The 14443-nt window shown below is 50.8% G+C and overlaps 1 protein-coding gene across 2 annotated transcripts in view; it reads right to left on the bottom strand.

The window, feature by feature from the left end:
• Nucleotides 1–14443, bottom strand: part of serpinf2b (serpin peptidase inhibitor, clade F (alpha-2 antiplasmin, pigment epithelium derived factor), member 2b) — a 136692-nt gene that overhangs the window by 120119 nt on the left and 2130 nt on the right. Inside the window, exons 1-3 of one of the 2 annotated variants that reach the window (XM_072470012.1) lie at nucleotides 14374–14437; nucleotides 8973–9054; nucleotides 2864–3389 (exon numbers count right to left, since the gene is read on the bottom strand). In XM_072470012.1, coding sequence (XP_072326113.1) covers nucleotides 2864–3389; nucleotides 8973–9035 — 589 coding nt within the window. In that variant the 5' untranslated portion in view covers nucleotides 9036–9054; nucleotides 14374–14437. Of the gene's footprint in view, nucleotides 1–2863; nucleotides 3390–8972; nucleotides 9055–14373; nucleotides 14438–14443 lie in introns of those variants that run through there. The other variant, XM_072470011.1, reaches the window with a different exon arrangement.

Below are 14443 nucleotides of genomic sequence, written 5' to 3' on the forward strand. Positions count from 1 at the left end.
TCATTCACAGCGCTCTTACTGCGCTCTCATTCACTGCGCTCTCATTCACTGCGCTCTCATACACTGCGCTCTTACTGCGCTCTGATTCACTGCGCTCTCATTCACTGAGCTCTCATTCAATGCACTTTCATTCACTGAGCACTCATTCACTGCGCTCTCATTCACTGCGCTCTCATTCACTGCGCTCTCATTCACTGCGCTCTCATTCACTGCGCTCTCATTCACTGAGCTCTCATTCACAGAGCTCTTAATGTGCTCTCATTCACTGCGCTCTTATTCACTGCACTCTTATTCACTGCGCTCTTATTCACTGTGCTCTCATTCACTGCGCTCTCATTCACTACGTTCTTACTGTGCTCTCATTCACTGTGCTCTTATTCACTGCACTCTTATTCACTGCGCTGTTATTCACTGTGCTCTCATTCACTGGGCTCTCATTCACTGCGCTCTCATTCACTGCGCTCTTATTCATTGCGTTCTTATTCACCGTGCTCTCATTCACTGTGCTCTTATTCACTGTGCTCTCATTCACTGCGCTCTTATTCACTGCGCTCTTATTCACTGCGCTCTCATTCACTGCGCTCTCATTCACTGCGCTCTCATTCACTGAGCTATCATTCACTGAGCTCTCTTTCACTGCGCTCTCTTTCACTGCGCTCTCTTTCACTGCGCTCTCGTTCACTGCGCTCTCGTTCACTGCGCTCTCGTTCACTGCGCTCTCGTTCACTGCGCTCTCATTCACTGCGCTCTCATTCACTGCGCTTTCATTCACTGTGCTCTCATTCACTGAGCTCTTATTCACTGCACTCTCATTCACTGCACTCTTACTGCGCTCTCATTCACTGCGCTCTTATTCACTGCGCTCTCATTCACTGCGCTCTCATTCACTGAGCTCTCATTCATTACGCTCTTACTGTGCTCTCATTCACCGCGCTCTTATTCACTGCACTCTTATTCACTGCGCTCTTATTCACTGTGCTCTCATTCACTTTGCTCTTATTCACTGCTCTCTTATTCACTGCACTCTCATTCACTGAGCTCTCATTCACTGAGCTCTCTTTCACTGCACTCTCTTTCACTGCGCTCTCTTTCACTGCGCTCTCGTTCACTGCCCTCTCGTTCACTGCGCTCTCGTTCACTGCGCTCTCATTCACTGCGCTCTCATTCACTGCGCTTTCATTCACTGCGCTCTCATTCACTGAGCTCTCATTCACTGCACTCTCATTCACTGCACTCTTACTGCGCTATCATTCACTGCGCTCTTATTCACTGCGCTCTCATTCACTGCGCTCTCATTCACTGAGCTCTCATTCATTACGCTCTTACTGTGCTCTCATTCACCGCGCTCTTATTCACTGCACTCTTATTCACTGCGCTCTTATTCACTGTGCTCTCATTCACTTTGCTCTTATTCACTGCTCTCTTATTCACTGCACTCTCATTCATTGCGCTCTCATTCATTGTGCTCTCATTCACTGCGCTCTCATTCACTGCGCTCACATTCCCTGGGCTCTCTTTCCCTGCGCTCTCATTCACTGTGCTCTCTTTCTCTGCCCTCTCATTCACTGTGCTCTCTTTCAGTGAGCGCTCATTCACTGTGCTCTCATTCACTGCGCTCTTACTGCGGTCACATTCACTGTGCTCTCATTGACTGCGCTCTTACTGCGCTCTCATTCACTGTGCTCTCATTCACTGCGCTCTCATTCACTGCGCTCTAATTCACTGCGCTCTCTTTCAATGCGCTCTCATTCACTGCGATATCTTTCACTGTGCTCTCATTCACTGTGCTCTCTTTCACTGCACTCTCATTCACTGCGCTCTCATTCACTGAGCTCTCATTCACTGCACTCTTACTGCGCTCTCATTGACTGTGCTCTCATTCACTGTGCTCTCATATCACTGTGCTCTCATTCGCTGTGCTCTCTTTCACTGCGCTCTTACTGTGCTCCCATTCACTGCGCTCTCTTTCACTGCTCTCTTTCACTGCGCTCTCTTTCACTGCGCTCTCTTTCACTGCGCTCTTATTCACTGCACTCTTATCACTGAGCTCTCATTCACTGCGCTCTCTTTCAATGCGCGCTCATTCACTGTGATCTCTTTCACTGTGCTCTCATTCACTGTGCTCTCTTTCACTGCACTCTCCTTCACTGCGCTCTCATTCACTGTGCTCTCTTTCACTGCGCTCTTACTGTGCTCCCATTCACTGCGCTCTCTTTCACTGTGCTCTTTTTAACTGCACTCTCATTCACTGCGCTCTTATTCACTGAGCTCGCATTCACTGCACTCTTACTGCGCTCCCTTTGACTGTGCTCTCATTGACTGTGCTCTCATTGACTGTGCTCTCATTCTCTGTGCTCTCTTTCACTGCGCTCTCATTCACTGTGCTCTCTTTCACGGCGCTCTTACTGTGCTCTCATATCACTGCGCTCTCATTCACTGTGCTCTCTTTCACTGCGCTCTTACTGTGCTCCCATTCACTGAACTCTCATTCACTGTGCTCTCTTTCACTGCGCTATCAATCACTGTGCTCTCATGCTGCTTTCTTGGCCATTCTTGACATTGATTGCAGCGTCATTGATGAATCTGTCTTCAGTGCTCTTGTATCTTCACTCTATTTATGTCTACAACCTTTTCCACCATAACTACCCCACGCCCGCTCACAGGAACATAATCAGAGAAAAACCTCACACCAAACCAACACTGGGATATGAGGATAAGCTTCGTCAGAGGGAGGTTTTAAGGAGGAGCGTTAAGTGGAAGGTGGAGAGGTTTAGAGAAGGAATTCCCGAACTACACAGCCACCAATGGTGAGCGTTACACTCTCCCTGACCCCTGTGTGAATGAGTTTGAATGAAGGTGTTACCCAGACTGAGTTGAGCGAGACCCAGGGCGATGCTCAGTGGAGAGATGACAACATTTGGTTTGGTAGTTTCCTGCAAAACCTCCTTGAATAGGTCCAAGCCAAACTTGGAAATGGCATTTCCCAAAAGCTGCATCTCTCCCGGTGATCCGGCCTGCCCACAGTCTCCCACTGGCTCCTGTGCATCAACGGGCTCACTCAGCAGCTCAACAGATCCTGGAGACTCAGTCACAGCGGAACCATTGCCTTTCAAAAGTGTCTCTGGAGCTGGTGCCACAGATGCAGTGTCTTGGTGCTCTGTCGCTGCCAGTGGGGTGTCTGGTTGCTCTGTCGCTGCCAGTGGGGTGTCTGGTTGCTCTGTCGCTGCCAGTGGGGTGTCTGGTTGCTCTGTCGCTGCCAGTGGGGTGTCTGGTTGCTCTGTCGCTGCCAGTGGGGTGTCTGGTTGCTCTGTCGCTGCCAGTGGGCTGGAGTGCGGAGTTGCATTTTCTGCTAGCTCAGTTGTTCCTGTTCTATTCACTATATCTGTGATCTGCAGAGTTAAAAATCAGCCTGTGAAAAGAATGTATTAGAGGCAGGAATATACAGAAATAAGAAAGACAGACTTCATTTTTATCGTGCCCTCCACAATCCCAGAATGTTGCAAAGTAATTTTCAGCCGAGGGTGTATTTTGAAGTGTTGTCAGGTAATATTATGTTGGCCCTATTGCGGTTTAGTCTCACTTTGTGTTTGATGTAGGTTTCCCTGTCATTTATTGTGATATAAGCACGACAAGCATTTATTGTCCCTGAGAAGGTGATGGTGAGCTGCCTTCTTGAACAGCTGCAGCCCCTGGGGTGTAGGTATACCCACTGTGCAGTTTGGGAGGGAGTTCCAGGATGTTGCCCCAGCAGCAGTGGTGGGGTTCCCAGGTATCTGCTGAGGTAGAGGGAGGTACATTGGTGACTATTTTGGTGCCGCTCTATGCTCTCGCCCGGACTTGGAAAAATTCATCAACTTCACTTCCAGCTTCCACCCCTCCATCGCTTTCACCTGGTCCATCAGACACGTCCCTTCCCTTCCATTATCTTTCTGTCTCCATTTCCGGCAATAGACTATCCACTAATATCCACTACAAGCCCACTGACCCCCACAGCTATCTGGACTACAGCTCTTCGCACCCTGCACCCTGTAAGGACTCCATCCCTTTCTCTCAACTCCTTCGCCTCCGTCGCATTTGTTTCGATGATGCCACTTTCCAAAATGGTGCTTCGAAAAAGTGTTCCTTCTTCCTCAACCGTGATTTCCCAGCTACAGTTGTGGACAGGCCCCTCAACAGTGGGCCCTCAACAGAGCAACATCAGGCTGACCGAACAATGAGGTGTCGACCTGGTGAAGCTACAACACAGGAGTTCTTGTGTCAAACAGCATAAACAGCAAGTAACAGACAGAGCGAAGCAATTGCACAATGAATGCATCAGATCTGAGCTCTGCAGTCCTGCCACATCCAGCTGTGAATGGTGATGGACAATTAAACAACTCACTGGAGGAGGAGGCTCCACAGATGACCCCATCCAAAATATTTTTTAATTCATTTATGGGATGTGGGAGTTGCTGGTCAGGCCAGCATTTATTGCCCATCCCTAATTGCCCTTCAGAAGGTGGTGGCGAGCTGCCTTCTTGAACCGCTGCAGTCCATATGGTGTAGGTACACCCACTGTGCTGTTAGGGAGGGAGTTCCAGGATGTTACCCCAGCGACAGTGAAGGAACGGCCAATATATTTCCCAGTCAGGATGGTGAGTGACTTGGAGGGGAACCTCCAGGTGGAGGGGTTCCCAGGTATCTGCTGCTCTTGTCCTTCTAGGTGGTAGTGGTCGTGGGTTTGGAAGGTGCTGTCTGAGGAACCGTAGTAAGTTACTGCAGTGCATCTTGTAGACGGTACACACGGCTGCTACTGTGCGTCGGTGGTGGAGCGAGTGAATGTTTGTGGAAGGGGAAACAATCAAGCGGGAGCTGCTTTGTCCTGGATGGTGTCGAGCTTCTTGAGTGTTGTTGGAGCTGCACTCATCCAGGCAAGTGGAGAGTATTCCATCACACTCCCGACTTGTGCCTTGTAGATGGTGGACAGGCTTTGGGGGTTCAGGAGGTGAGTTACTCTCCGCAGGATTCCTAGTCTTTGACCTGCCCTGGTAGCCACAGTATTAATGTGTGTTAGGAACCCAGACAAGAACCCAACTCTTTGCAATTTGTAAAACCGTGAGGAAATGTTACTGTACCACAGGAGTGACAATATTGACCAATAGGTATTGTTTATGTTAAAACAAACTTCAATTTAAACACAGAATTAACCACATTGCAGCTTTACAATTAACAGTTGCAGTTTTTAAAATATAAATTTAGAGTATGCAAATATTTTTTTCCAATTAAGGTGCAAATTATCGTGGCCAATCCACCCACCCTGCACATTTTTGGGTTGTGGGGATGAGACCCACGCAGACACGGGAAGATTGTGCAAACCCCACACAGACAGTGATGTTGGGCCGGGATCGAACCAGTGAGGCAGCAGTGCTAACCACTGCACCACCACGCTGCCCTGCAACAGTTCTTAAGTAAAAGAGAAAACCTCAACTTACTTTGTAAATCTGCCACTATATTCCAATTAAGCAAACCAACATATATTAAATATGATTCATGAATAAAGTTAACAGGTTTCTACTTACTTTTCTCTGTGCTGAATCTTTGCACAGAGAACCTTTCAGGACCAAACTCCTCTGTTCAGATGAATGTTCTAGGACCAACTAATCTTTCATACAGACCTGGCCCCTCCTCTTAATACATCATCTGTACCCGAAGCATAAGCCATTCTCTTATCACTTCTCACAAGATGTCCCTTGACTTGTTTAGCCAAATACAACACCCTCAGAAATTATCTACACCCCAGGGATCCTTCAAACGTAAACAATATTCCATTAGCTAAACAACTAAATGGTTCTCAAGATCTACTAGCAGAATACTTCACCTGAAAATCATTGATTATCTCACATTTATGACACCTTAATCACCGCTCTAGCAGTCAGACTGTCTGTATGCATCTGAAACCAGGTTTAAATATCATTACTACAAAAAATATAAAATATGGCAATTTCTTGCATTCATTACATTTGGCCAGTCAGTTCAGTTTCTGGTCATTGGTAGCCCCCCTGATTTGGTAGCCCAGCAAATAGTATTACAGACAAGGCTGAAGCATGTGCAACCATCTCCACTCAAAAGAATCGAGTGGGTGTTATTCTCGGTTTCCTCCGGAGGTCCCCATCATAGAATCAGACAATTTACAGTGCAGAAGGAGGCCATTCAGCCCATTGAGTCTGCACCAGCCCTTGGAAAGAGCACCCCACTAAAGCACATGCCTCCTCCACCCCATCCTCTTAACCCAGTAACCCCAATTAACCTTTTTGGAACTAAGGACAATTTTGCATGGCCAATCCACCTAACCCGCGAATGGACTGTGGGAGGAAACCGGAGCACCCGGAGGAAACCCACGCAGACACGGGGAGAACGTGCAGACTCCGCACAGACAGTAACCCAAGCCGGGAATCGAACCTGGGACCCTGGAGCTGTGAAGCAACTGTGCTAACCACTATGCTACCGTGCTGCCCTCAACACAGATGTCAGTCTTCAGCCAATACGATTCACTCCACGTGATATCAAGAAACGGCTGAAGGCACTGGATACCGCAAAGGAAATGGGTCCTGACAATATTCCAGCAATAGTACTGATGACTTGTGCTCCAGAACTTGCCGCACCCCTCGCCAAGCTGTTCCAGTGCAGCTACAACACTGGCATCTACCCGGAATGTGGAAAATTGCCCAGGTGTGTCCTGTACACAAGAAACAGGACAAATCCAACCCAGCCGATTACCGGCCTATCAGTCTACTCTCCATCATCAGTAAAGTGATGGAAGGAGTCAGCAACAGAGCTATCAAGCGGCACTTACTCAGCAATAACCTGCTCACGGATGCTCAGTTTGGACTCCGCCAGGGTCACTCAGCTCCTGACCTCATTATAGCCTTGGTTCAAACATGGACAAAAGAGCTGAATGCCAGAGGTGAGGTGAGAGTGACTGCCCTCGACGTCAAGGCAGCATTTGACCGAGTGCGGCATCAAGGAGCCCGAGCTAAACTGGAGTCAGTGGGAATCAGGTGAAATCTCTCCGCTGGTTGGAGTCGTACCCGGCACAAAGGAAGATGGTTGTGGTGGTTGGAGATCGATCATCTCAGCTCCAGGACATCGCTGCAGGGGTTCCTCAGGGTAGTGTCCTCGGCCCAACCATCTTCAGCTGCTTCATCAATGACCTCCCTTCCATTAGAAGGCCAGAGTGTGGATGTTTGAAGATGACTACACAAAGATCAGCACCATTAGCAAGTCCTCAGATCTTCATGTCTAAATGCAGTGCGACCCGGACAATATCCAGGCTCGGGGCTGACAAGTGGCAAGTTACATTCGCGCCACAAAAGTGCCAGGCAATGACCATCTCCAACAAGAGAGGATCTAACCATCCAACTTGACATAAAATGGCATTACCAACATTGAGGGCATTTAAAAGTTTATTGGATAAACATATGGATGATAATGGCATAGTGTAGGTTAGATGGCTTTTGTTTCGGTGCAACATCGTGGGCCGAAGGGCCTGTACTGCGCTGTATTGTTCTATGTTCTATGTTCTACCATCACTGAATCCCCCACAATCAATATCCTGGGGGTTCCATTGACCAGAAACTGAACTGGACTAGCCATTTGGTCATGGGAATGTCACTTTAAGAAATGTTTGTCTGCTCAAGTGGCTGCAGTGATGTCACAGTGTGCGTGGAGCTGAGCTCTGGCTCTACTTTTTAGTTTCGCTTTGAGGAAAAGTTTGGGTGTGTCTGTGTTTTTTAGTTTCGTTTTAGTGTTGGAGCTGCAACCAGCCAAAGTCGATCTCTCTGCCATCTAAAGACTATCTCTGGGTCATTTGGTGAATTCAGAGTTATAACTGCTCTCAGTAGAGAATTTAAACCTGATGTGTTTCTGTAAAGAGGGTTCATTTTGTCTTATGGATGTTACAAGGAAAGATTAAGAGTTACTTAGAGAGTACTGCACTCGTTGGGGGGATTTATTGGTGTTGATAGTTGTTAAGATGTTTATTGTGGGTTTATAAAGTGTTAACTGGTTTCATAAATAAACATTGTTTTAATTTAAAAGTACTGTCGATCTCTGTTGCATCACACCTGCAGAGTAAGCCAGTGTGCTCCCCATAACCACAATCTATTAAACGTTGTGGGTCAGGCGAACTCCATGATACACTCTGCGGCTCTCTAAACCCTGGCCCACAACAATATTAATACTGTGGCTACCAGGGCAGGTCAGAGGCTGGGAATCCTGCGGAGAGTACCTCACCTCCTGACTCCCCAAATCCTGTCCACCATCTACAAGGCACAAGTCAGGAGTGAGATGGAATACTCTCCACTTGCCTGGATGAGCGCAGCTCCAACAACACTCAAGAAGCTCGACACCATCCAGGACAAAGCAGCCCCGTTTGATTGCTCCCCCTTCCACAAACATTCACTCCCTCCTCCACCAACGCACAGTAGCAGCCGTGTGTCCCATCTACAAGATGCACTGCAGTAACTCACCAAGGTTCTTTACACAACACCTTCCAAACCCATGACCACTGCCATCTCAAAGGACAAGAGCAGCAGATACCTGGGAACCCCACCACCTGGAGGTTCCCCTCCCAGTCACTCACCACCCTGACTTGGGAATATATCGTCCGTTCCTTCACTGTCGCTGGGGCAACATCCTGGAACCCCCTCCCTAACAGCACAGTGGGTGTACCTACACCACAGGGTCTGCAGCAGTTCAAGAAGGCAGCTCACCCCCACCTTCTCAAGGGGCAATTAGGGATGGGCAATAAATGCCGGCCTAACCAGCGACGCCCACATCACAAAAATGAATTTATTTTTAAAAGGTGCTCCGCATAAATTAAGCTTTGAAATCACAATTGAAATTGGGAAAAATAAGTGCAACAGGAAATGGGAAAGAGATAAGCAAGATGAGGTGAAGAGGTCAGGAGTCAAAGTTTACAAGTTCTGGTTTACATCGGTAGCTCTGGTGGGTTTGGTGATGCTCAGCAGGAAGGTGATGAGGATCCATCTGTTCATCCTGGTAACCGATGGGACTCTGCAAAAAGAAACATTCATGAAAGCACAAATGGAAAAACACTGCGCAAACTGATCTGATTTGAAAGAATTAACAAATAATTAGATAAATTAACAAATAAATTAAATAATTAACAAATAAATTAAATAATTAACAAATAAATTAAATAATTAGATAAATTAACAAATAATTAGATAAATCAATGAAGTAGAATTGTGATATTCCAATGCTTCCCTGACTGAACTCCGACCACCAGCCCTCTGTAAACCTCAGCACATCCAGAACACTACTGACTTCATCTCGCTCTGCCCACCCACCGTGCCCACCCACCGTGCCCATCCACTCTGTTCACCTGCTGTGCTCACCCACTGTGTGTATTGAGGGAGCACCGCATTGTCAGAGGGTCAGTACTGAGGGAGTGCTGCACTGTCAGAGGGTCAGTACTGAGGGAGTGCCGCACTGTCAGAGGGTCGGTACTGAGGGAGTGCCGCACTGTCAGAGGGTCAGTACTGAGGGAGTGCTGCACTGTCAGAGGGTCAGTACTGAGGGAGTGCTGCACTGTCAGAGGGTCAGTAATGAGGGAGTGCTGCACTGTCAGAGGGTCAGAACTGAGGGAGTGCTGCACTGTCAGAGGGTCGGTACTGAAGGAGTGCTGCATTGTCAGAGGGTCAGTACGGAGGGACTGCCGCACTGTCAGAGGGTCAGCACTGAGGGAATGCCGCACTGTCAGAGGGTCAGTACTGAGGGAGTGCCGCACTGTCAGAGGGTCAGTACTGAGGGAGTGCTGCACTGTCAGAGGGTCAGTACTGAGGGAGTGCTGCACTGTCAGAGGGTCAGTACTGAGGGAGTGCTGCACTGTCAGAGGGTCAGTACTGAGGGAGTGCTGCATTGTCAGAGGGTCAGTACTGAGGGAGTGCCGCACTGTGAGAGGGTCAGTACTGAGGGAGTGCTGCATTATCAGAGGGTCAGTACTGAGGGATCGCCGCACTGTCAGAGGGTCAGTACTGAGGGAGCACCGCATTGTCAGAGGGTCAGTACTGAGGGAGTACTGCATTGTCAGAGGGTCAGTACTGAGGGAGTGCTGCACTGTCAGAGGGTCGGTACTGAGGGAGTGCTGCACTGTCAGAGGGTCAGCACTGAGGGAATGCCGCACTGTCAGAGGGTCAGTACTGAGGGAGTGCCGCACTGTCAGAGGGTCAGTACTGAGGGAGTGCTGCACTGTCAGAGGGTCAGTACTGAGGGAGTGCTGCACCGTCAGAGGGTCAGTACTGAGGGAGTGCTGCACTGTCAGAGGGTCAGTACTGAGGGAGTGCTGCATTGTCAGAGGGTCAGTACTGAGGGAGTGCCGCACTGTGAGAGGGTCAGTACTGAGGGAGTGCTGCATTATCAGAGGGTCAGTACTGAGGGATCGCCACACTGTCAGAGGGTCAGTACTGAGGGAGCACCGCATTGTCAGAGGGTCAGTACTGAGGGAGTACTGCATTGTCAGAGGGTCAGTACTGAGGGAGTGCTGCATTGTCAGAGGGTCAGTACTGAGGGAGTGCCGCACTGTGAGAGGGTCAGTACTGAGGGAGCACCGCATTGTCAGAGGGTCAGTACTGAGGGAGTGCTGCACTGTCAGAGGGTCGGTACTGAGGGAGTGCTGCATTGTCAGAGGGTCAGTACTGAGGGAGTGCCGCACTGTCAGAGGGTCAGTACTGAGGGAGTGCTGCATTGTCAGAGGGTCAGTACTGAGGGAGTGCTGCACTGTCAGAGGGTCAGTACTGAGGGAGTGCTGCACTGTCAGAGGGTCAGTACTGAGGGAGTGCTGCACTGTGAGAGGGTCAGTACTGAGGGAGTGCTGCACTGTCAGAGGGTCGGTACTGAAGGAGTGCTGCATTGTCAGAGGGTCAGTACTGAGGGAGTGCTGAACTGTCAGAGGGTCGGTACTGAGGGAGTGCTGCATTGTCAGAGGGTCAGTACTGAGGGAGTGCCGCACTGTCAGAGGGTCAGTACTGAGGGAGTGCTGCACTGTCAGAGGGTCAGTACTGAGGGAGTGCTGCACTGTCAGAGGGTCAGTACTGAGGGAGTGCTGCACTGTCAGAGGGTCAGTACTGATGGAGTGCTGCATTGTCAGAGGGTCAGTACTGAGGGAGTGCCGCACTGTCAGAGGGTCAGTACTGAGGGAGTGCTGCACTGTCAGAGGGTCAGTACTGAGGGAGTGCTGCACTGTCAGAGGGTCAGTACTGAGGGAGTGCTGCACTGTCAGAGGGTCAGTACTGATGGAGTGCTGCATTGTCAGAGGGTCAGTACTGAGGGAGTGCCGCACTGTCAGAGGGTCAGTACTGAGGGAGTGCCGCACTGTCAGAGAGTCAGTACTGAGGGAGTTCTCCACTGTCAGAGGGTCAGTACTGAGGGAGTGCTGCACTGTCAGAGGGTCAGTACTGAGGGAGTGCTGCACTGTCAGAGGATCAGTACTGTGGGAGTGTTGCACTGTCAGAGGGTCAGTACTGAGGGAGTGCTGAACTGTCAGAGGGTCAGTGCTGAGGGATTGCTGCACATTCAGAGGGTCAGTACTGAGCGAGTGCTGCACTGTCAGAGGGTCAGTACTGAGGGAGTGCCGCACTGTCAGAGGGTCAGTACTGAGGGAGTGCTGCACTGTCAGAGGGTCAGTACTGAGGGAGTGCTGCACTGTCAGAGGGTCAGTACTGAGGGAGTGCCGCACTGTCAGAGGGTCAGTACTGAGGGAGTGCTGCACTGTCAGAGGGTCAGTACTGAGGGAGTGCCGCACGTCAGATGGTCAGTACTGAGGGAGTGCCGCACTGTCAGATGGTAGGTACTGAGGGTGTGCCGCACTGTCAGAGGGTCAGTACTGAGGGAGTGCCGCACTGTCAGAGGGTCAGTACTGAGGGAGTGCCGCACTGTCAGAGGTCAGTACTGAGGGTGTGCCGCACTGTCCGAGCATCAGTACTGAGGGAGTGCCGCACTGTCAGAGGGTCAGTACTGAGGGAGTGCCGCACTGTCAGAGGGTCAGTACTGAGGGAGTGCTGCACTGTCAGAGGGTCAGTACTGAGGGAGTGCTGCACTGTCAGAGGATCAGTACTGTGGGAGTGTTGCACTGTCAGAGGGTCAGTACTGAGGGAGTGCTGCACTGTCAGAGGGTCAGTGCTGAGGGAGTGCTGCACTGTCAGAGGGTCAGTACTGAGGGAGTGCTGCACTGTCAGAGGGTCAGTACTGAGGGAGTGCCGCACTGTCAGAGGGTCAGTACTGAGGGAGTGCTGCACTGTCAGAGGGTCAGTATTGAGGGAGTGCCGCACTGTCAGAGGGTCAGTACTGAGGGAGTGCCGCACTGTCCGAGCGTCAGTACTGAGGGAGTGCTGCACTGTCACATGGTCAGTCCTGAGGGAGTGCCGCACTGTCAGAGGGTCAGTACTGAGGGAGCGCCGCACTGTCAGAGGGTCAGTACTGAGGGAGTGCCGCACTGTCAGAGGGTCAGTACTGAGGGAGCGCCGCACTGTCAGAGGGTCAGTACTGAGGGAGTGCTGCACTGTCAGAGGGTCAGTACTGAGGGAGCGCCGCACTGTTGGAAGTTGCATTTTTCCTCTCAGCTGGATGTAAAACTCCTGTGTCTTGAAAACAAAGATGAAATACAGGGCCTGGTGGTGAAGGCAGAGACGCACGAGGCACAGCATAAAAGGTGTGTGGAAAGGCTGGAAGTACTGGAGAATAATTCGAGGAGGAAGAATTTAAGAGTTCTGGGTCCTCCCGAAGGCGCAGAAGGGGCGGACGTCGGGACATATGTGAGCACGATGCTTCACTCGCTAATGGGATCGGAGGCCCCGACGGGCCCTTTGGAGATGGAGGGAGCTTATCGAGTTATGACGCGAAGACCGAGGGCTGGAGAAATACCTCGAGCTATAGTGGTGAGGTTTCTCCGCTACATTGACAGAGAGACGGTCCTCAGGTGGGCGAAGAAAACTCGGAGCTGTAGGTGGGAGAACGCGGTGATCCGCGTATACCAGGATTGGAGTGCGGAGGTGGCGAGAAGGAGGGCAAGTTTTAATCGGGCTAAGGCAGTGCTTCACAAAAAGAAGATCCAGTTTGGAATGTTGCAACCGGCTAGATTGTGGGTCACACACCAAGGGAAGCACCACTACTTTGAGACGGCAGAAGAGGAGTGGACATTCATTGTGGACGAGAAGCTGGAATAGTCTGGCGAGAGAAAGAACTTTTGGGACAAAGTGGTGGGGTGATTATGTGGGGCGAGGAAAAAAAGGGGGGGGGGTGATTTTTCAATTTGTTAATCTTGCGATCCTGTAACTTTTCTCGCTCCCCCATGTTGGGGGGGGGGGGGGGGGATGAGGAACTGTGGGCGCCGGCCATTAGGGGTGGGGCCGAGTGGGAAACGCGGGTTTTGTTCCCGCGCTATGGTAATTATGGCGGGAACAGGGACGCAGGAAGGAGGGGGCCTCGCACAGTGGGGGCCGAGGACAAGGGGGGAAGCCGAGACAGCCAGAGTTCGCTGACTTCTGGGAGCAACATGGGGGGTGCAACTACGCTAGAAAGGGATCTAGCAGAGGGGGGGGGGGAGGGGGGTTAACTGGGTTGCTGCTGCTAAGGAGAAGGGGGAGCTGTTATGGGATGGGGTGGTCGAGGCGGGAGTGCGCCGTCGGGGGGGATACACGGGTACATGGGAACCAGGTGAGGAGCTGGGTTAAAAAGGGGGATGGCTAGTCGACAAGGGGGGGGGGGTAAAGAGCCCCCCAACCCGGCTGATCATGTGGAACGTGAGAGGGCTGAACGGGCCGATTAAAAGGGCACGGGTACTCGCACACCTAAAGAAATTAAAGGCAGATGTGGTTATGTTGCAGGAGACGCATCTGAAACTGATAGACCAGGTCAGGCTACGTAAAGGATGGGTGGGGCAGGTATTTCATTCGGGTTTGGATGCGAAGAACTGGGGGGTGGCTATCTTAGTGGGGAAACGGGTACTGTTTGAGGCAAAGACCATAGTGGCGGATAGTGGGGGTAGATATGTGATGGTGAGTGGCAGATTGCAAGGGGAGGCGGTGGTTCTGGTGAACGTATATGCCCCGAACTGGGATGATGCAAATTTTATGAGGCGTATGTTGGGACGTATCCCGGACCTGGAGGCGGGAAAGTTGGTAATGGGGGGAGACTTCAATACGATGCTTGATCCAGGGCTGGACCGGTCGAGGTCCAGGACCGGGAGGAGGCCGGCAGCGGCCAGGGTGCTCAAGGACTTCATGGAGCAGATGGGAGGGGTAGACCCGTGGAGATTTAGTAGGCCTAGGAGTAAGGAGTTCTCATTTTTCTCACATGTCCACAAAGTATACTCACGGATAGACTTTTTTGTCTTGGGAAGGGCACTGATTCCGAAGGCGACAGGGACGGAATATACGGCCGTAGC

Source organism: Scyliorhinus torazame, chromosome 12, assembly GCF_047496885.1.
Source record: "Scyliorhinus torazame isolate Kashiwa2021f chromosome 12, sScyTor2.1, whole genome shotgun sequence".
In the NCBI taxonomy this organism is placed as follows: Eukaryota; Metazoa; Chordata; class Chondrichthyes; order Carcharhiniformes; family Scyliorhinidae; genus Scyliorhinus; species Scyliorhinus torazame.